The sequence below is a fragment of the Schistocerca nitens genome, chromosome 4 (genome assembly GCF_023898315.1).
Source record: "Schistocerca nitens isolate TAMUIC-IGC-003100 chromosome 4, iqSchNite1.1, whole genome shotgun sequence".
In the NCBI taxonomy this organism is placed as follows: Eukaryota; Metazoa; Arthropoda; class Insecta; order Orthoptera; family Acrididae; genus Schistocerca; species Schistocerca nitens.
In genome coordinates this window covers 83,543,637-83,566,639 of record NC_064617.1, presented here as the reverse complement: position 1 = coordinate 83,566,639, position 23,003 = coordinate 83,543,637, and the positions used below count along the sequence as shown (strand labels likewise).

The 23,003-nt window shown below is 39.2% G+C and overlaps 1 protein-coding gene across 5 annotated transcripts in view; it reads right to left on the bottom strand.

The window, feature by feature from the left end:
- Window positions 1-6,287: 6,287 nt before the first annotated feature.
- Window positions 6,288-23,003, bottom strand: part of LOC126251386 (zinc finger CCCH domain-containing protein 18-like) — a 135,316-nt gene continuing 118,600 nt past the window's right edge. For all 5 annotated transcript variants that reach the window (XM_049951776.1, XM_049951775.1, XM_049951778.1 and 2 more), the window contains exons 13-14: window positions 18,505-18,587; window positions 6,288-7,028 (exon numbers count right to left, since the gene is read on the bottom strand). In XM_049951776.1, coding sequence (XP_049807733.1) covers window positions 6,912-7,028; window positions 18,505-18,587 — 200 coding nt within the window. In that variant the 3' untranslated portion in view covers window positions 6,288-6,911. The remainder of the gene's footprint in view (window positions 7,029-18,504; window positions 18,588-23,003) is intronic.

The following is a 23,003-nucleotide window of genomic DNA, read 5'->3' as shown; positions in this document are numbered from 1 at the left end:
GAAGCAGCTTGCTGGCCATTCTCATGCAGCAGTGGTTTATGGCTGTTACGTTACCTGCCTGTTGCCTTTTGGACAGTACCGAGGCGAGCCACACCATCCAACACTCACGGCCGTAGCATGTCTATCCTTCCTCTATCTGCATTCAATAGTTCCATTGTGGAAAACCTCCCCTTATGCATTTACTGAAACCTGAGATATAGCAATACGCAAGTATCTTCTGGGCATCATTGGACAACATAAAAATTCACAACATAAAATGGTTCTGATTTGATTCCCATTGCATACACGTACAGGTGGTTACTTTGCCTGAATGAACTGTAGAATTTGAAACTAAGCTAGAGGTGCAGCTGGTTTATCTGCCCTCTTTGCGGATTGTCCATAGGTACAGAAAAATTAAGACAATGTATAAATACACTATAGTTAAGACAGCTGACGACTGTAGCTTACTTAATGAATATCAAGTTGCATTACAAGGGCTGTTCAATAAGTAATGCAACTTTTTTTTTTTTTTTTTTTCGTGAAAGCATATTGCTTTTATTCAGGTTTCCAATACACCATATCATACCCCATTCTTTTGGGTACAAACTCCCATTTTTTAACATAATCTCTGTTTGATGCCTCATATCACCTTACTGGGAGGGCCTGTATGCCAGCATAATACCACTCTACTGGTCCACATCGGAGCCAATGTCTTGCTGCATCAGTAACCTCCCCATCATCCATGTATTGCCTCCCATGGAGTGCATGCTTCATTGGGCCAAACAGATGGATGTCAGAAGGTGTGAGATCCAGGCTGTAGTGTGGACGAAGAAGAATAGTCTAATGAAGTTTTGTGAGTGCCTCTCAGGTGCACAGACTTGTGCGAGGTCTTGCATTGTCATGGAGAAGGAGAAGTTCATTTGCGCTTTTGAGTCGAGAAACACGCTTGTTGTTTCTTCAGTTTCCTAAGGATAGCACAATAGACTTCCAAGTTGATTGTTCCACCACGAGGGAGACTACTGGGCGAGAATGCGACTTTGAACTTTTTCTTTGGAGGAGAGGTGGTATGTTGCCAGTCCATGGACTCCTGCATTGTTTCTGGTTAGAAGTGATGAACACGTTTCATCACCTGTGATGATGTTTGACAAAAAATGGTCATGATCGGACTCATAATGCCCAAGGAGTTTTGCACACATGGTCCTTCATTGCTCTTCATGGTGGTCTTTTGGTGGCGAGGAACCCACCAGGCAACTTCCGAAGGAGTGTGTCAGCACTACCAACTGAAACGTCCAGTTACGCAGCAAGGGGCATCTTGACTGAGAGTATCTGCACATTTCAACATAGCAGGAGTCACAGCTGTGCGCGGGTGGCCAGCACACAGGAGATCGGTCGTTTTCGCAACTCTGTTGTGCTGATGATCGACGCCTTGCTCAATTACTCACTGTGGCTTTTTACACTGCCAGGTCTCTGTAGACATTCTGCAAGCACCTATGGGCATCTGCAGTGCTCTGGTTTTCTGCCAAAACAAACTTAATGACAGCTCTCTTTTTGAAATGCACCTCGGTTACAGATCCCAATTTGAAGGCTGTGTACAGCGCTGTCACCTGTCAGAACTTCATGAAACTGTAGGAGCTGAAGCGGGAATATTCCGAGATGTATCACAACAAATTCCACATTTTATCAACCAAAATTGGGCAGGAAAAAAAGTGTTGCACTACTTATTGATCACTCCTTGTACACGATTGGCTACCTTGTAGAAAGATTTGAGTAACTTATGATTAATGCAGCTTAACAACAGATACATAACAGAAATTTGTTATTTTGGATTCTAGTTCGGCATGACAACACAATAATATTTATTAATATGGTTATAATAGAGGGAAACATTCCACGTACGAAAAATATATCTAAAAACAAAGATGATGTGACTTACCAAATGAAAGTGCTGGCAGGTCGACAGACACACAAACGAACACAAACATACACACAAAATTCAAGCTTTCGCAACAAACTGTTGCCTCATCAGGAAAGAGGGAAGGAGAGGGAAAGACGAAAGGATGTGGGTTTTAAGGGAGAGGGTAAGGAGTCATTCCAATCCCCTAACCGATTAATGATGATAACAATAGCTGTAAGTATTTTCATTATTCATGCAGTTAAGAATCGCAAACAGTTTGGAAGTTTTTGTTTTTGTTTGTACAAGTAAATTGGTACGGATGGACGCCACATGTATTTAAGGTGGTGATGACAGTTTACTGCCTTTTGCAGTACCTGCTGGTACGGCTGTCATTACATGCTGCGGCATCCCTGCTTGGAGAAGTGGGGCATGTCCTTGAATACAGAGCTTACTGTGACCTTGAAGACGACATCACAAAAAACCAATAATCTCACTATCTGTCAAATTGTACAGAACCACCATTCACTGCTCTCAGATAGGGTTCATACAAAGTAATGTTGAATGTATGCACACTATAAATGTATATGCAATGTTCCTTTATATCCAAAATTTGTTATGGAAGATGCAATATAGATGTTTTTGGATTAGTACTTTCTATTATTTAGTAGAAAATTGCAACAGTATCAAAGTTTCCAGATTCCATCACAAGAACAATCAGCAGAGAAGTAGTGACAAAGCAGGTGGGCTCTTTCCATTGTTGTTTTTCTTCTCCCAAAAATAACCAATTTTTTGGCTTATTTTTATCTTACTTCCAATCTGTTTACTTGTTGATATGTGACACATACTTGGAAATCTCAAGTTTTTGCTTAGACGAAATTTCTCTGAAATTTATTATCCAGGTTCTCGTTTGAAGTATTCCAATTCCATTTGTGTATTTAATTTTCAATGGGGCACTATTAATTAAAAGTTACAGTTAACTGAAGTTAGCACTATCATTCAACTCATGTAAAGCTTTGTGAGTTAATAAGTAGATTTCAGGAAGGTGACCTAACATCATTTCAGAGTTAAGCAGTTCCACTTGTCTGTAAATTATTTTGAATTACCTAAAGCTAATTATATTCTGAAATAGTTAAACTTAAATTTTTGCGCCAGTACCAATTCTTCATTGCAGATTTCATCAAAACCACTGATAGATCATAGACTTCAGTCTGACATACAGTATTAATTGATTAACTCACTAATTAACAATTTCAGACAAGCACAGTGAAAAGAGTGTTACATATTATAGCTTTTGGCCAAAGTCTTTTTCAGCAAAGTTAATGCACACACATTCACACAAGCAAGCACACCATAAACTCATGACCAGCATCTACGATCAGTCCTGCCAGTTAAGAGCTGCTGGTGGTAGCAGTCATATGTGCTCGCTTGTGTAAATGTGTATGCATTAACTTTGCAGAAAATGGCTTTGGCTAAAAGCTATAACGTATAACAGTCTTTTCGTTGTGGCTGTCTGCAACTTAATGAGTCATCTTCATGGTGAGTAGCAATTAATCCTTTTTCTAAAATTGTTGGTATTCCAAACTGGAGTTTCCATTGATTAATTAATAATTTCATGTTATTCACTTTAAGATGCAATGTGGCATCTATTCACGTAAATGAGGGGAATCACAATGCAGAAGAAAAGTAGTGTCCGTCTGTAATGAACAACATTTTACGTATTCTTGTAGGTCATCAAAAACAGTAAATTTCAATCTAGCCGTATTTCAAAGCATAATGTCGTTTTCAGAATAACTGCTTGTTCTTAGGTCTGTCTCTAAGCACTTGGACATCTTGCCAGACTAGTCAGTCCCCAAGTAAACGAGTAAGATCTATGTCAGCTCACACCACAGTTATGTACATTATATAAATGAAAATACACGCATCAGCAACTGGAAACTTAAGAAATTTAATGTTTAGTTTCTTAAAAGTGAATTATGCACTCTAAGGTAATGAATGTTTGAACTGAGCAGCACTGTTATCAACAGCTCATAGCATGAGGGTGGTTTGAAACGTTCTCGGAACCACCACGAGAGGTCAGTGCTAGCACTACGAGTTGTTCATGTGATATTCATTGGACTGTTGCCTGTAAGCACGTGCCACATCAATGCTCTTGGAAGAGAGCTGTGGAGGTGGCATGGCACTGTTGTTGTTCCCATGTAGTGATTTGCGAAGACGGGGGGAGGGGGGGGGGGGGGGACGAGATTTGAGCAGTGATTGAGTACTTCGTACAGAAAGGTATGAAAGCAAAGGACATTCATACCAATTTCCAGAATACACTTGGAGACTATGCTCCTTCATATTCAACTGCTGCCAAGTGGACAAATGAATTTAAATTTGGTTGGGAGAGCTTAGATGATGATCTGAGCAGTGGCCGGCTAAGCTGTGTCACTACTCGGAAAACCATTGCAAAAGTGCACAAAATGGTCATGGAGGATCGCTGACTGAAAGTGCGTGAAATTGCTCACGCTTGTCAGATATCGTCTGAAAGGGTATATCACATTTTAACTGAAGAATTTGAAATGAAAAAATGATCTGCAAGATGGGTGCCGCGACTCTTGACGCTGGATCAAAAATGCATGAGAATGTATATATCGGAAAAATACTTGGCCTGTTTTAGGAGAAATGAACAAGATTTTTTGCTTTGGTTTGTGACCACAGATGAAACTTGGGTGCACCACTATACCCCAGGGACAAAACAGTGGACACATGCTGATTCTCCGCTACAAAAAAAGACAAGACAATTCCTTCGGCGGGAAAGGTCATGGCATTAGTGTTCAGGGATGCGAAGGGGATTCTGTGTGTAGAGTATCTCCCCACAGGGCAAACAATTATTGTGGAATACTATGCTAATGTCCTGGACAAATTGCAACAAAAGATATGCAAAAAAAAAGGCCAGGTTTAGCCAGGAAGAAAGTCATCTTCCAACAAGACAATGCGTTCCCACACACGTGTCGTCGCCATGCTAAAATTACATGAACTAAGGTATGAATTGTTGGCACATGAGCCTTATTCACCTGACATGGCTCCGTCAGACTTTCATCTCTTCCCAAAACTGAAAATTTTTCTTGGTGGACAAAGATTCACTTGAAACAAAGAACTGATAACTGGAGTTGACAACTATTTTGCAGGCCTGGAGGAAACTCATTTTCGACGTGGAATCAAGGCACTAGAACATTGTTGCACCAAGTGCATTAATCTACAAGGAGATTACATTGAAAAGTTTTTTCCATCCCATTCCGAGAACTTTTCAAACCACCCTCGTACTTATCATTGTTGACACACCAAAGTGTAATTGTCTTTACACATTGCTAAAGGGCTGCTAAATGAGAACGGTATTGTTTTCGGATAAATGTGAACTGTTTAGTCTGTACCACTATTGAAAACTTCACCACTGTAATTGTGCATGTTGACCTATAGAATGATTGTTCGTAGCGTAAAAACTGGTCACCGTAATTAATACCTAAACTTTGCAAGGAATTAATGTGTGTTAATATAATTGTAAATATGGTGTCGTATCCATCAATGAACAAACACCATCCCACACACAATTATATTTTCAGCTTTGTAGTGATCAAGGCTGGTGCCACTGAGGACAGGCTACAAGTTACAGGACTGTTCTGTTGCAAAGTCCACAATTTATTTAACCTATACAGTTTTATCTAAACAATAAATCAAGAAGCAGATGTTCAGAGTTGGAAGATATCAATATTCTTAATCAGCATAAACGTATACATTCATAAATACTACAGGGAACACCACACAGTTTTTTTCAAATATAGCGGCTTTGCTGCTGGGCAGTTAGGCTTCAGTGCTGGGACAATGAATTGATGCATTTGTATGTGTGTGGTTTTATAAGTTCTCTCTGGGAAAGGTAATTGTCAGGAAGCTTAGCAACAATTTTAATCTTGAAACAGGCAGGCAGAATGAAACTGTGCACTGACTGAGACTTGAACTAGCAGCATCATCTTTCTCTGGAAATGCTCTTATCCAGGTAAGAGTCACAACCCACCCCAATAGATTCGCTTCCACCAGTACCTCTATCCTACTTTTTCTTGGATTCGTTTGTGGATTAAGGTCCACTTCTTCCCGGCTTCATGGTCATAACACTGCTGCAACCTCCAAGCAAGTTCCAAAATGGAGCACACACAGCTAAAGAGTGAAACAGTCATTCTAGTGTTTATTCTTCTTTGTGTGTCCATCACCAACTCTGTTATATGGATAAGAATTACATTACTCCTTCCATAGTTTGTTTAGCACGACTACTTTCAATCATAATAGTTGATCTTAAGAGCTCATCTGCTTCACACTTAGCAGTTCATCCCCTCTATAATGTTTTTCAATGATATCATAACTACTGTAAGCCAGTGTACTCAAATTCAACAATTACTGTTGCCTTTTATTCAAAAACTTTTACACAAATTAAACTACAACACATAAGGCATTACTATGTCTCAATAGTACATGTATTTATCATAAGATGCGTACAAAATGAACTATAATTACTGTACTTATGTATATTTACACTTTGCATGAAATATGAGTAGAAATAATTTAAACTTCAACAAAGGAGACTTTATGTATTATAATGTACATTTTAGACACATTTAAAACACAAGACGGAAAGTTAAAAAAGTAATCTCTCAATAAAATCATTTTTGATACAGACAGAAATGTGCAAATTTGACATTTTGATTTAAACCGTGGGTATTAATGCTCCCATAATAGTGTATTGGCACCAGACAGCTTTCTCTTAATAATTATGAGTATTACATACTCTGAATTTTTGTTTATACGAATTTCACTGCCTTTGTCATTCACTGCAATTAAGTATTTAGTGGTAATCACTGGAAATCTGCAATGAACAAAGTTAGCAGTGTATTTTTCAGCAGTCTGATTAAAAAAACTTAATAGTACTTCAGGGAACTTTGTCCACTGAGACACATGGAATATTTATTTACTGTTACAAGACACGATGAGGTTACGTGTGATTGTTAAAAACTTAGATCTTTGATCTTTTCCTAGCAATAGCATCTTCAACTGCTTTTAGTTGCTTCAACAACTCTTCTCTCCTAGAAGTTGCTTTCTTGCTGCTTCCTTGTTTAGAAAGTGCGGCCACCTGTAGACAGATTTTGCAACTAGAATTAAATAGCAATAAACATAAAAATTGTCCTTTTCCATTTCATTCCAAAGTTTTATATTTGTTAATACTTAAAAAGCTACATAAGAAAATTTGCACTAGAGAGCTTAAAAATACTACATTATCCAATAAAGTATTTATTGTGTAAAGTTTCAATGCAAAAGTACTCTGCACAATATGACTTTTCGATTAATACAATGCTACAAGTGAGGTTATTCAATCATCCATGTTTAAGGTGTGGAAGAAAGAAAACAGACATCATGAATAGGAAGTTGATACCTCAAAGAAAGGAAACAATGGGGATAATTTCCACATGATTTTTTAAAATGTGTCTGTTATTACATATATTTTTGTGCAAACAATGAAGATACATGTCAACAGTTAAATAATGTGCATATTCTCACAGGTGACCTCTTTCATTGTAATGGTGTGTTGGGGTGATTTGACAGAAGCACTAATGATTTTCTCCTCATTAGTACGTGCACAACAGTATTTTTTCAATGGGATTATTCCAATGGAGTATCAACACTGAAAAAGCAAAGTACTGGGCTTCAGACAGTCATGTGGGTAGCAACTGGAACCTGAAGTTGCAGGGACTATGTCTCAAACTAAGATGGGAAATGATGGCCTTGGCAGGGAAGCCGATTATTAAATTTTTGCGCACATCATCATCATCATCATCATCATCAGCTTTATTTTTCACAATATGGAATACACTGTTGGATATAGTCAAGTCTACTCAGGGTTACGTGCAGCTTCCATGAGTAGCCCTGTTGACTTAACACGTTCTCCAGTACTTTACACATGATATGAGCAGTTCCAAACAGTACTATAGCTTGTACTTCACTGTGTTTAGAATGTCCTGGGATTCTAGACAGAATGCTCTTCAGGTTATGTGGTATCGACCCCAGGGTACCAATGATGACTCGAACGACATCAGTTTTTACATTCCACATTCAACTGACCTCAATTATCAGACCCTTGTATTTCAGTTTTTTCTGAGTCACTTTATGATTAATGTCCCCATGTCATGGGGCTGATAAATCAATTAAGAGAGACAATCTTCTATCTATTTGATTGGCATAAAATGTCTGGCTTGTTAGCTGCAACTGTTTGATTGGTATGCATTTGTTGGCTGACAGGACAGTGTTACATCCAGCTATTGTGATCACTTTTAGTGAAAGGTTATACTGTTAGTTCTAAAGGTGTGGAACTTGTAGAGCTCTGCTTATTTGTGAGTACAGCTATGAGCATATATTATTGTTTCTTTTGAGGTATTCATTCTATGGCAATATAGGACAGCCTGATGTAATTTGATCCATGTGAAATGGAACAGTGTTACTTCACAACACTTGCCGAATGTTATAAAAATATGATTTGATTGATTTATGAATATTTAACTATGCTCATTTAGAGTGATGTAATCAACACCTTTTGAAACTATAAGATGATCTGATATTCTATATTTATCTATTATTCTAGACTTAAGTATATAAATGAACACGGAATGTACATGGCCTGAGCTCATTCTACGGGTTTTATAACTAATTATTATTATTATTATTATTATTGATGGGTGTAAATGTGGGCAAGAAAAAAATCCTGGATTTTTCCCAGATTTGCTGGTTAAAAGCACAGTTTTTTCCAAGTGGAAATACACTACCAAGTGAAAGTACACTTTTTTCCACATTAAGTGACAGTATACTTTCCATTGGAGTAGGAAAACTTATATATCTTTTTAATATTAAAGGTTTTATACACCAGTGTATAATTTCCCGGCGCTTTAGGAAATAAAACGCAGCAAAAACCAACACATTTTGTAAAGATCTTTGACATGTGGCAACATGTACACTGCTTAATTTTGTATTATGAAAGTATAAATCTGAATTCCACAAAATACAGCATGGTAGTTTTTGAAGCAATGAAATCGATACTGTGATGTGCTTTTGTCAGCCACTCATAGCTTATGTCATATAATCTCACCAGCCTATAGTAACATCACCGTTAAGTAGCGTCAACACACAAATAAGAAAAGTTAATGGTTTAAATTTATATACACGCAGTACAGCTTCAAGAAAAGCTAAGCTTTTACATACAATATCTAATATCGGCTGTCCAAATATTTTTGCTGTTCTTTCCGAGATATGGTTAGGCAGGATCCTGAGAGCACAGCTTAAATTGCACCAGCTGAATATTTCTGACAAGCACAGTTATAGATTTCACTGCTGTGCACTGAAAATTTCGTGGGTTATCTGGATGGATAATTGTTCTGTTGGGCTCTTTGATTTTTTCATAGTAATGTAAATTACATGTGAAATTGCTGAAGACCTCATCTTGCATACTTTTTTGACGGATAATTATACTTTTTGCCATTGTTACTGCATAATTTGTAATCTACGGAACAACTAAAATAAATATGAAAAACTAATCTTGAAGCCTGGTCTCTTCCAGTGTGTGTTACCCTTCAAGATATATCGAACACAAATGTACCAGTAAAATTTTAAATAATGGCATAAATGGCCAGTCTTCTGCGCCCAAAATTTTTCTAAGTGGCTAGTCCTCAAAGGGTAAAGTTTGAATGAATGCTACATGATTTAAGAAATTTATCGCACATTTCCACATGTGACACAGTTCTTCTTGCCTAAAAAGGAATTAACTTTGAAAGCAATGCTTCTCAAACTGGCGTTCACAGTATTTTCCCATGAACTATTAGAAATGTAAACAGTTTGTGACGTCACGCTCATCACAAGCAGTTTGTTGTTAAGAAGTATTGCACAGTTTTTGTCCTAAAGGCTTTGACACATAATGCTGTCAGCAGACACTAGTGTGTGCAATGCATTTCATTGCCGTAAAAGGTGCATTTTCTATGCAACTTAAGTATTATTTTTGTGTTATTCTCTTGTTTACATTTTATTGCTGCAGTATTATTTTGTAGTAGTGAGCTGCAGTAAGATTCTTTGTTAGAGTACCAGTTTTTACCAGGCAAAATTCCCACGTTTTCCCCAGTTTTTTCCTAGATGAAAAAATTGCCCAGTTTTTCCCAGATTTCCCCCTTTGTCTCATGAAATATATATCCCATATTATTATTATTAGTGTATAGTATTCTGCAAAAGAACTGTGGCAGCTATTATGCTATTATGCCTGAGGACAGCCAAGCCTCTCGCCTTGTCATTCCGTTTTCTAATAAACTTTTCTTCAAGGGCAAATGCGCAGTAGGCTGACCTAGCGGGCGGCATCAAGATAAGGTGGCAGGTATGCTTTGTCATTTTCCGTTTGGGAATGCCTCCTCTGTAATAACAAGTATACAACAAACAGACTGGATTGTAGAAAGTAGCTTGCTGGTAGTTAACGTGGGAGGTCATGTTGTGGTGTGCTCTGCAAGACATTGAATATTTATGCTGACTTTGTTACAACTGATTGCAAAAAGTAACAACTAGCATGTCTACATTTGAAAGTCATCATCTACTATACCGATGCTGCGCGTGCAAGGTTTATTCAGGCATTATTAGCTGTCGCAAGTATTCCATCATATTAGGTCAAATATGTCACTTAAAGCTAGAAATTATGGTACTGAAGTCTGTACAATTTATTAGAGACATGAAGAATATGCAAGAGTATCTTACCACCACGTCCTCACCTGCACTGTATCTGACAAGGCAAACTACTGACATTTTATTCTTTAGTATTGTGTATAGGAGAGCCAGACTCATGTTAACATGAAAGTGCTGTTGAATTAATACACTGGCAGCGATCTACAACTGGTATTGCCATTTCTTTTCAAGTATCTATTTCACTTTGATTACCATATTTTACAAACTATAAGATGCACATTTTTCTTCAAAAAATTTACTCCTAACTTTAGGTGTGTCTTAAACTCAAAATTAATATAAAAGTGTCCAGTGTTTGATTAAAAATTCCCACTGGTCTTAATAATGGCCATATATTCGATGCTGTAGGAAACCCATCTCCATCTGGCAATACTGAATTCAGCTGGCAACAGCAGTGCACCAATGCAACGAACGTCAGTTGTAGGGATTCACAAGCTTGCTGAGACTGTCTCCCTCCTGTCCCGCCATCAGAACACTGTCCAACCTACGATGTGTCACTGCAGTCTACAGTGCCAGTGAACTTGAATTGGAAGTGATTTGTGTTATCAGTAACAGTACAATATTTTTGTTAGTAGCTAGTTTCGTAATGGAAAAAAAAATAAAAGGTATTCATATGATGTGGACTATAAATTGAAATTAATAGCTTATGCAGAACAACATGGACTACTGAGCACGTGAGCAGCATTTCGGCCCTCCACCAACAGAAAAAACCATTCACGATTAGTGGGCTAGTAAAGAAGAAATGTAAAAAATGAGGAAGACTAAATTTGCAAATAGAGGACTGAACACAAAATGGCCAAAACTAGCAGATGATGTATTGAAATGGATTCAAGGACACTGACAAAGTGGCATTGGAATTAGTGCAAAATATGATTCAAATATGTGTTTGTAAGCTAATGCTACAGTGAAATTTAACAGACTTTTAAGAGTGGAGTTGGTCGGTGCAACACGATTATGACACATATTTGACTTAGCACATGAATCAAAATATTATCTTTCCAGCACTTTATTACTCAACATTGGAGAAAAAAAAGTGTGGTATTGAGCCAAACAGTGAACATGGAAAAAACTTTTCTGACATTTCATGTGCCAAGTAACATAACAGTTGCTATGGAAGGTGCCAAAACTGTAACTACAAAAACAAATGGACATGTTTGTCATTCTGTGCTGACAGTACTAAACCTAATCCAGTGACCATTTTCAAGTGCAAAACAATGCCAAAATCTTCTGAAATACTGCGAGGTGTTATCGTTCATGTACATGACAAGGATTGGATGGATGAGGCTGGTATCAAATTATGGTTTATCACAGTGTGGGAGAGAAGGAAACATTCTTTATTGAAGAAGAGTTCTCTTCTTGTGCTAGATCAGTTCAGTAGTCATTTGAAAAATTCTGTGAAAGAGAAATCAAGACATGGAAATACAGAGCTCAATATTATTGCCCAGGAGGATATACTTCACAATTGCAACCTCTTGACATAAATAAACCATTTAAGAGTGTATATGAGAGAGGAATGGAACAAATGGATGATGAATGAAACCCAACATGAATTCATGCTGAAAGGAGCTTTAAAAAGACCTAAAATCAAACAAGTGTGTCAGTGGACAAAACAGAAGTGGTATAGAGTTACAAAGACATTACTGTTAAATCTTTCAAGAAGTGTGGCATAAGTAACTCTCTGAATGGCAGTGAAGACCATTTTATATATGATTACGACAGTGAGGACAATGAAGGTGAAGGTGAAAGTGAAGAAGAAGAAGAAGAAGAAGAAGAAGAAGAAGAAGAAGATTGTAAGGGATTTTAAAGGTCAGTTTGGTTTAATAAAATACGAGTCCTTTTAGTCTGGCTTTGCAATCTAATAATAAGAAAGGTAAAAAAGGTAATTTTTAAAAACTACTTAAAAATTAAGGCACATCTTATAGTCCATAAAATTTGGACTATAAGTTAATAACTTCTGGTTGGAAAGTTGAAGCACTGAAAGCAATGTCATTGGTGTATATTAATGTAAGAAAAGGTATCTCACAACTCTGATGGGTCACGCTGCTTCAGTTTTTGCTTGACTTTCATTGGTTTAAACACATTCGTTCAAAGTTCCAAGATTAAAGTAACTCATGCCTAAGGACTAGTGCTAACTTCAGTTTCATTTACAAGTTTCTTAAGTAATACTTGAATAAGAAGTAATTTATGGTCTGTCATTTTCAGTTTGATATAACAAACATTAATCACATTCATGAAATGATAAATTCAGCAACTTTTCAAAGTTGAATGAACAAGCTTACTTCTAAATCTATCCCTTTAGGACAAGGCAACAATTTACAGCAAGTAGTAAACTTGTTTTTCCAGGAGGATTATTCACAAGATGTCAGCACTGATCTTGGTCTAGAATTGAATGCTGTTGCTGCACTTTAGTAGAATTACAGATGAATGTAAAAAGTGAAGTGCATAACACTGTTTCACAACGACCCCCTAGACTGTATACTAAATGCTTCAGATGAAGTAAGACTGTCCAGTTAATTTTTCAAAAACGTTCAAACATGGCTAACCACCTTACATGAGTGCAGGTTACAAAAAAGTAGTGTTAATGTTGATTTAGTTGCCAATCAAAAGTAATGAGTTATGAAAAATAGCCAAGGTGGTGGCAAGGTCATGCTGCTTTGCAGGCACAACCAAAAATTTGCAACATGAGGGTATCTTAGAATGCTATATTCTATGAATGGGAAACAGGGCGATATGGTCATTACATATGGTCTAAGAGTGTACTCAACAAAATCAACATCTATTGCCTTGGATGGAAATTTTCATTATAACTTTTCCATAATTCTATGTTCTGAAGATTGGATCTTGGGTAAATATTATTACAGCTTCTGACTCTGTTCTCATTCTTCCTCTCCTAAGCTACACATCCACCTGGCTTCTGTCAATGTCTAAGTTCTCCGGGCGGTTTGGTTATTTACCATGCAGAGGTTTATGCTCCAGGTTTCTTTAAGCATACTCTGAATTTCCATCTTCATGTTACTTTGCAGACATTGAGATGAAGCAAGTTGAGTATCCAATCTTATTTGTTGTTTTTATGGTCTCCCAAGATTTTCTAAATTTTTTCCTGAACTACGATATTTACCTTGCACACAGTGAGTGAGTAGTAACTTCAGGGTCGTAAATAAAATTAGTCCCATTGAATTTCATTTCTCATTTCAAACTACTTGCTAATATAGATGCAGTGATCATTTAGTTAACACAGACACTTTGTTAATTATGAAATATTTTAACCGAAAAAGTTCATACAGTACAACCTTACATATTTACTGAGTGGTAGGAAACATATTGCGGCATTTTAATGCCTATTATTTGAAAGTAAATATCTCCAACTTTTCCGTAACACATCTAAAACTGTCTGAAACTAATTATCTTCTAAATTAATTAACATTAAAGCTTTAGACCACAGGTAACTTGAACTACAAATTATGATTGTTAATTTGATTCATTGATTAGAAAGTCCAAAAACATATTGTTCATAGGCGAAACTGTACATAGACCTAGCACATAAGAGGCCAGTCAGTCTGTTGTCGTGTGCAAGTGTCGTGATCATATAACTAACATTCCGAAATATCCACATATGTTGTGTACAGTTCATTTTCTTCACTCGTGGGTTTAACTCATGACTTCTATGACAGTAATTACTAATTAGTTTTGAGTGAGAACTTTTTAGAGGAACACAATGATTACTGACTCCTATGAACAATGACTAGTTAGCAGGGCAGTGTTGACAGACTTACTGATTATTTTTGTGCACTATCTTAATTGTTTCAGGTTCCTTAAATGTGTATGATGACAGATAAATTTTTGCCACATATGTGAATCATTTTGAACCACTGGACTGTGTTGCGTGATTACTACACTAGGACAATTTAACATTCTATGAACTAGTGTAGTAGGTAACAATCTGCTTTCATTTAATTCGAACTATATGTTTGACACGAAACTGGCAATATCAGTGAATACTTTACACCAAGAGTGTAATTAAACTGTTTTAAATCTACCTCTGGCGTCAACCACAATATTGGTATAGACTATTAGTAGAACTGACATCTTTCAGCCAGTTTTGGAGCCAGTGCATCTACCAAGAAGAGAGCAGGCTTATCCAGAAGGCACGTTTGTTCCAACTCGAGACAGTATCAGTACCTTCCGCATTCTGAAAGCTTTATTATTACTGTTATTATCATTTAATGTAAGGAATACTTTTGACAGTCTATACTGGGGAATGAAATACAATAAAAGGCTGTGCCAAGCCAATAGAGCCAGACAAAAAATTGCAAACAATCTTGTATCAGATACTGCAGAGAAAGTATTTACAGAATTTATAATATACTTGGTGAACAGACAGTATGCAGGTCATTCATGGGTGAAGACAACTACAGAATCAAAACACTAGAATCTGGAATAATGCTAAGGACAATTACAGAATCAAAACACTAAAATCTGGAATAATGTTATAAATAGTGCTGGTGCGCCCCAAGAGGGTGGGTCACTGAGGAGCATGTTAGCCCTGACAATTCATTTAATAGGAATATGAACACCTCACTTAGTTTATAAGTTTGGACTGAATATGGCAGGATCGAAGTTCTATCAAATGGACAACCACATGGGCAAACACAAACAATTCTGTTACGATAGTAGTGGACACATGAGAAAAGATATGATCCAGGCAAATCAAAACAATAACCACCACCAAAGATCATCATCTTGACAAAACTGATCATGGTCAACAAGAAGACAAGTTCATATTAGTTAAAAGTGACTGTATCTTCTTTTTTTATTACTCTTCCCAGTATCTTTCCTTTTTTTTCCTTCTTTTTCTTTTTGTTCTGCGTCATGTCCTATCTGCATTCTATTTTCAGTCATCTTCTGCAGCTTTTTTGCTTCTTTTTATCTGTTTACATTCTTGTTTTCTTGGCCTCCCTCCTGTTGTATTCTCTAACATACATTCATCTTTCAGACTGATATCCTCCTCTTCTGACACACAAGTCCCTTTAACTGGTAATTTCCAATAGCCTTCAAATCAGTTGTTCTTGTTTTGACAATTGATTATATATGTGTTTCTATAATGTCATGTATCAACTTTTTCCCAATCGCCAACAACTTTTAAGAACTGGATAACTGCTGCATCTATCTATAAAATGTGTCACTCCACACCCTCACCTTTTCTGGTACAGCACTGACTAAGGGTGTCAAATGTGCATCCAAGAAAGACTGTGAGATCAGTAAAGACCTCTCATTAATGAGAGTCATGAAAAACTAAGCTTACTTATAAACTTGTCTATCTTTTAAAAGTGGGACCATGATGGTCCATGGCAACAAGAATATAAGAAAAGGACGATCACCCTCTGCCACTGTAGTTTAATTTATTCACATCACAGCTAGTTTTGGAACATTATCTTCCATTTGATACAGTCCTGCAAATACACTCCTGGAAATTGAAATAAGAACACCGTGAATTCATTGTCCCAGGAAGGGGAAACTTTATTGACACATTCCTGGGGTCAGATACATCACATGATCACACTGACAGAACCACAGGCACATAGACACAGGCAACAGAGCATGCACAATGTCGGCACTAGTACAGTGTATATCCACCTTTCGCAGCAATGCAGGCTGCTATTATCCCATGGAGACGATCATAGAGATGCTGGATGTAGTCCTGTGGAACGGCTTGCCATGCCATTTCCACCTGGCGCCTCAGTTGGACCAGCGTTCGTGCTGGACGTGCAGACCGCGTGAGACGACGCTTCATCCAGTCCCAAACATGCTCATTGGGGGACAGATCCGGAGATCTTGCTGGCCAGGGTAGTTGACTTACACCTTCTAGAGCACGTTGGGTGGCACGGGATACATGCGGACGTGCATTGTCCTGTTGGAACAGCAAGTTCCCTTGCCAGTCTAGGAATGGTAGAACGATGGGTTCGATGACGGTTTGGATGTACCGTGCACTATTCAGTGTCCCCTCGACGATCACCAGTGGTGTACGGCCAGTGTAGGAGATCGCTCCCCACACCATGATGCCGGGTGTTGGCCCTGTGTGCCTCGGTCGTATGCAGTCCTGATTGTGGCGCTCACCTGCATGGCGCCAAACACGCATACGACCATCATTGGCACCAAGGCAGAAGCGACTCTCATCGCTGAAGAGGACACGTCTCCATTCGTCCCTCCATTCACGCCTGTCGCAACACCACTGGAGGCAGGCTGCACGATGTTGGGGCGTGAGCGGAAGACGGCCTAACGGTGTGCGGGACCGTAGCCCAGCTTCATGGAGACGGTTGCGAATGGTCCTCGCCGATACCCCAGGAGCAACAGTGTCCCTAATTTGCTGGGAAGTGGCGGTGCGGTCCCCCACGGCACTGCGTAGGATCCTACGGTCTTGGCGTGCATCCGTGCGTCGCTGCGGTCCGGTCCCAGGTCGACGGGCACGTGCACCTTCTGCCGACCACTGGCGACAACATCGATGCACTGTGGAGACCTCACGCCCCACGTGTTGAGCAATTCGGCGGTACGTCCACCCGGCCTCCCGCATGCCCACTATACGCCCTCGCTCAAAGTCCGTCAACTGCACGTACGGATCACGTCCACGCTGTCGCGGCGTGCTACCAGTGTTAAAGACTGCGATGGAGCTCCGTATGCCACGGCAAACTGGCTGACACTGACGGCGGCGGTGCACAAATGCTGCGCAGCTAGCGCCATTCGACGGCCAACACCGCGGTTCCTGGTGTGTCCGCTGTGCCGTGCGTGTGATCATTGCTTGTACAGCCCTCTCGCAGTGTCCGGAGCAAGTATGGTGGGTCTGACACACCGGTGTCAATGTGTTCTTTTTTCCATTTCCAGGAGTGTAGTTAAGCTACTCTCTTAAGACTGATCATCAAAGAAATAACTGTAGCAACTCCCTGCAGTAAAATGTGCAGCCAAAGATGACGCCACATCATCATATTTTTGACTAGTTGAACATTCGCTACTAGGAAACTGGTCTGTCATTCACACAGCATTAGACAGCATGTACAGTACGTAAGTATGGCATGCTTGGGTTTGGATGGTCAAATCATCTGAGAATTTTGCTGAGAGGTATAGAAATGGTTATTTCCTGAGGATTGACTTTTCTTCAGTCTTGTGTAAATAGTTTTATGATTATATTTAAAAACAAAGATGCTGTAACTTACCAAACGAAAGCGTTGGTATGTTGATAGTGTCTCTACCAACATACCAACGCTTTCGTTTGGTAAGTTACAGCATCTTTGTTTTTAAATATATTTTTCCCACGTGGAATGTTTCCCTCTATTATATTCATATCAATAGTTTTATGATTATTTACACAACTGTGATGATGGAGAATATTCTACAAAAATTAATTATGAACTGAATAAATTAAACTATAATGGTGGAGGCTGATCACTTCTTTTATTTATTAAGATACAATCTTATCTGATCTGACCACCAACTATTAAAGGAGCCCATTTGTAGTTAAGTATCCTCTCAAATGTCAATGACAGAAGTTGTTTATTTTTAAAGTTTGATGGATCTTTCTTGTTAAATAATTTTCTTTATTACACATGGTTTTGCTATAGTGAACTGATGTAGAAATGAATAACTTACATTCATTTAGTAAACCTATCACACATTACTACAAAAAACAATAGTAATTTAAATGTAAAACTAACAGGGAATATTATGCTTAAACAGCTAACGCATAAGGTATCTGTGATAAATCTGACTTCTTTGCTTTGCTAGAGTAGAACAAAAAGAGATTTCAACTCCTCAATCTCATTTCTTAAAACTAATTTCTTATGCCAAAGATTACAAACCTTGGCTGCTAAAACTGACTCTGCTGACAATGGTGTATCCGCTGGTCTTTTCCGGCCTGCTATAATTGGTGGCGCTGCTCGATCTGAAAACATATCTTCCATCAACATTCTGTTCAAATTCTTTCCTCTACATCCTCTATACATTCAATAAAGCTGTCCAATCCCATAATACTACTGGTACACCACTATGAAAACAATAACTTCATACAACTAAGCTTTTTCACAGGCCTACGTAGATCAACACCTTCAACCCATTATATGCAGTCTCCCATCCTTCATCAAAGACACCAACCACTTTCTCGAACGCCTGGAATCCTTACCCAGTCTGTTACCCCCGGAAACCATCCTTGTAACCATTAATGCCACTTCCTTATACACAAATATTCCGCACGTCCAGGGCCTCGCTGCGATGGAGCACTTCCTTTCACACCGATCACCTGCCACCCTACCAAAAACCTCTTTCCTCATTACCTTAGCCAGCTTCATCCTGACCCACAACTTCTTCACTTTCGAAGGCCAGACATACCAACAATTAAAGGGAACAGCCATGGGCACCAGGATGGCCCCCTCGTACGCCAACCTATTCATGGGTCGCTTAGAGGAAGCCTTCTTGGTTACCCAGGCCTGCCAACCCAAAGTTTGGTACAGATTTATTGATGACATCTTCATGATCTGGACTCACAGTGAAGAAGAACTCCAGAAATTCCTCTCCAACCTCAACTCCTTTGGTTCCATCAGATTCACCTGGTCCTACTCCAAATCCCATGCCACTTTCCTTGATGTTGACCTCCACCTGTCCAATGGCCAGCTTCACATGTCCGTCCACATCAAACCTACCAACAAGCAACAGTACCTCCATTATGACAGCTGCCACCCATTCCACATCAAACGGTCCCTTCCCTACAGCCTAGGTCTTCGTGGCAAATGAATCTGCTCCAGTCCGGAATCTCTGAACCATTACACCAACAACCTGACAACAGCTTTCGCATCCCGCAACTACCCTCCCGACCTGGTACAGAAGCAAATAACCAGAGCCACTTCCTCATCCCCTCATAGAACCTCCCACAGAAGAACCACAAAAGTGCCCCACTTGTGACAGGGTACTTTCCGGGACTGGATCAGACTCTGAATGTGGCTCTCCAGCAGGGATACAACTTCCTCAAATCCTGCCCTGAAATGAGATCCATCCTTCATGAAATCCTCCCCACTCCACCAAGAGTGTCTTTCCGCTGTCCACCTAACCTTCGTAACCTCTTAGTTAATCCCTATGAAATCCCCAAACCACCTTCCCTACCCTCTGGCTCGTACCCTAGTAACTGCCCCCGGTGTAAAACCTGTCCCATGCACCCTCTCACCACCACCTACTCCAGTCCTGTAATCCAGAAGGCGTACACGATCAAAGGCAGAGCCACGTGTGAAAGCACCCACGTGATTTACCAACTGACCTGCCTACACTGTGAAGCTTTCTATGTGGGAATGACCAGCAACAAAACTGTCCATTTGCATGAATGGACACAGGCAGACAGTGTTTGTTGGTAATGAGGATCACCCTGTGGCTAAACATGCCTTGGTGCACGGCCAGCACATCTTGGCACAGTGTTACACCGTCCGGGTTATCTGGATACTTCCCACCAACACCAACCTGTCAGAACTCCGGAGATGGGAACTTGCCCTTCAGCATATCCTCTCTTCTCGTTATCCGCCAGGCCTCAATCTCCGCTAATTTCAATTTGCCGCCGCTCATACCTCTTTGCCTCTACTTCCGCCTCGACTGACATCTCTGCCCAAACTCTTTGCCTTTACAAATGTCTGCTTGTGTCTGTGTATGTGCGGATGGATTGTGTGTGTGTGTGTGTGTGTGTGTGTGTGTGTGTGTGTGTGTGTGTGTGCGGATGGATTGTGTGTGTGTGTGTGTGTGTGTGTGTGTGTGTGTGTGTGTGTTCCTGTCCTTTTCCCCCCCAAGGTAAGTCTTTCCGCTCCCGGGATTGGAATGACTCCTTACCCTCTCCCTTAAAACCCACATCCTTTCGTCTTTCCCTCTCCTTCCCTCTTTCCTGATGAAGCAACAGTTTGTTGCGAAAGTTTGAATTTCGTGTGTATGTTTGTGGGTCTATCGACCTGCCAGCACTTTCGTTCGGTAAGTCACATCATCTTTTATCTAAAAACAAAGATGATGTGACTTACCAAATGAAAGTGCTGGCAGGTCGACAGACACACAAACAAACACAAACATACACACAAAATTCAAGCTTTCGCAACAAACTGTTGCCTCATCAGGAAAGAGGGAAGGAGAGGGAAAAACGAAAGGATGTGGGTTTTAAGGGAGAGGGTAAGGAGTCATTCCAATCCCGGGAGCGGAAAGACTTACCTTAGGGGGAAAAAAGGACAGGTATACACTCGCGCGCACACACACATATATATCCATCCGCACATACACAGACACAAGCAGACATCTCACAAGCAGACAAATATGTCTGCTTGTGTCTGTATATGTGTGGATGGATATGTGTGTGTGTGCGCGCGCGAGTGTATGCCCGTTCTTTTTTCCCCCTAAGGTAAGTCTTTCCGCTCCCGGGATTGGAATGACTCCTTACCCTCTCCCTTAACACCCACATCCTTTCGTCTTTCTCTCTCCTTCCCTCTTTCCTGATGAGGCAACAGTTTGTTGCAAAAGCTTGAATTTTGTGTGTATGTTTGTGTTTGTTTGTGTGTCTATCGACGTGCCAGCGCTTTCGTTTGGTAAGTCACATCATCTTTGTCTTTAGATATATTTTTCCCACGTTGAATGTTTCCCTATATATATAGGGAAACATTCCACATGGGAAAAATATATCTAAAAACAAAGATGATGTGACTTACCGAACGAAAGCACACAAACATACACACAAATAAATATATAATTCAGTTGTAATAGTGTTCTGTTTTTAGGGGTGCATCAACTCTGCCATCCCAGATCCAAGAAAAGAAATGTTACTTAAGTATATATGAATTCTTTTGTGGCACACATTAGTTTTGATATAAAACCTATTCTTTTGGCTCTTGTGATGTAATTGTGACATAAAATTTTTGCAAAAAGTGCCTATCAAGATCAAGTTGTGACATTACTCTTCGCAGCCTCTTGTTTCAAATGAGGACAAAGATTTTCATATCTCTGTGCTATGTACACTGAAGGAAGGTTCAAAGATAATTGCCACAGTCTTCTCTTTGACTGTCAGTATACAATATTGAATGTTATAACATTCCAACAACTGTGTTGTGGGTGCATTTGGAACGTGGCGTGGAATAGTCAAGTATGAATTTCCATGTGAAATGCACAGTTTTGGTGATGATGATGTGAATGACAGCAAAAGTGAAGGTGGGTTTACTGGCTTTTGTAGAAAATCTATTTGATTTTGAAAGAAAAAATTGATTATTTTTCCTTTTATCTTTAAGTGACTAGTGTACAAAGAGAACTGACAAAAAAGTGTAATGTATTTTCAACATGTGACAAATTTTTTTCTCTTGAAATTACTTTTCTAAAAAGTATTTTCTTGTAGCTAGGTTGGACAACTTTAGTCTGACACTGTATACAAATGAAGGGAAAAAAAGACCTTGCTTCCACTCTCAATAGTTTATATTGTATTGCAATGCTTGTAGAGGTCTGCAATGTAATATAAAAGTGCTTGATGGTTTTCCCCTGGCACGCATTCTTTAATGACATTTTTTGACTGTTCCACTTCTATTTCCACCTCACTTTTCTGTTTCTCTGGCATTGTTGTATGTACTGCTGTTTTACTTTCCTCTGGCATTTTGTCTGTTTTTATTACATTTTCTTTTTTATTATGTGTATGTCTTTCTAATAACTGTCATTAATAGTTTCCATTTTGAAAGTTTTATATGCTGTAAAGTTTTCTTATCCTTTTGGACGAAAGTTTGATTAGTTTCCTTAGTATTTCCCTTAAAATCATTGTAATCTGTGCTGGCAGGTCGACAGACACACAAACAAACACAAACATACACACAAAATTCAAGCTTTCGCAACAATATGTCTGCTTATGTCTGTATATGTGTGGATGGATATGTGTGTGTGTGTGTGTGTGTGTGTGTGTGTGTGTGTGTGTGTGTGTGCACGCGCGCGCGCGAGTGTATACCCGTCCTCTTTTCCCCCTAAGGTAAGTTCTTCCGCTCCCGGGATTGGAATGACTCCTTACCCACTCCCTTAAAACCCACATCCTTTCGTCTTTCACTCTCCTTCTCCTCTTTCCTGATGAGGCAACAGTTTATTGCGAAAGCTTGAATTTTGTGTGTATGTTTGTGTGTCTATCGACGTGCCAGCGCTTTCGTTTGGTGTGTGTGTGTATATATATATATATATATATATATATATATATAAAGAAAGATGATGAGACTTACCAAACAAAAGCGCTGGCAGGTCGATAGACACACAAACAAACACAAATATACACACAAAATTCAAGCTTTCGCAACAAACTGTTGCCTCATCAGGAAAGAGGGAAGGA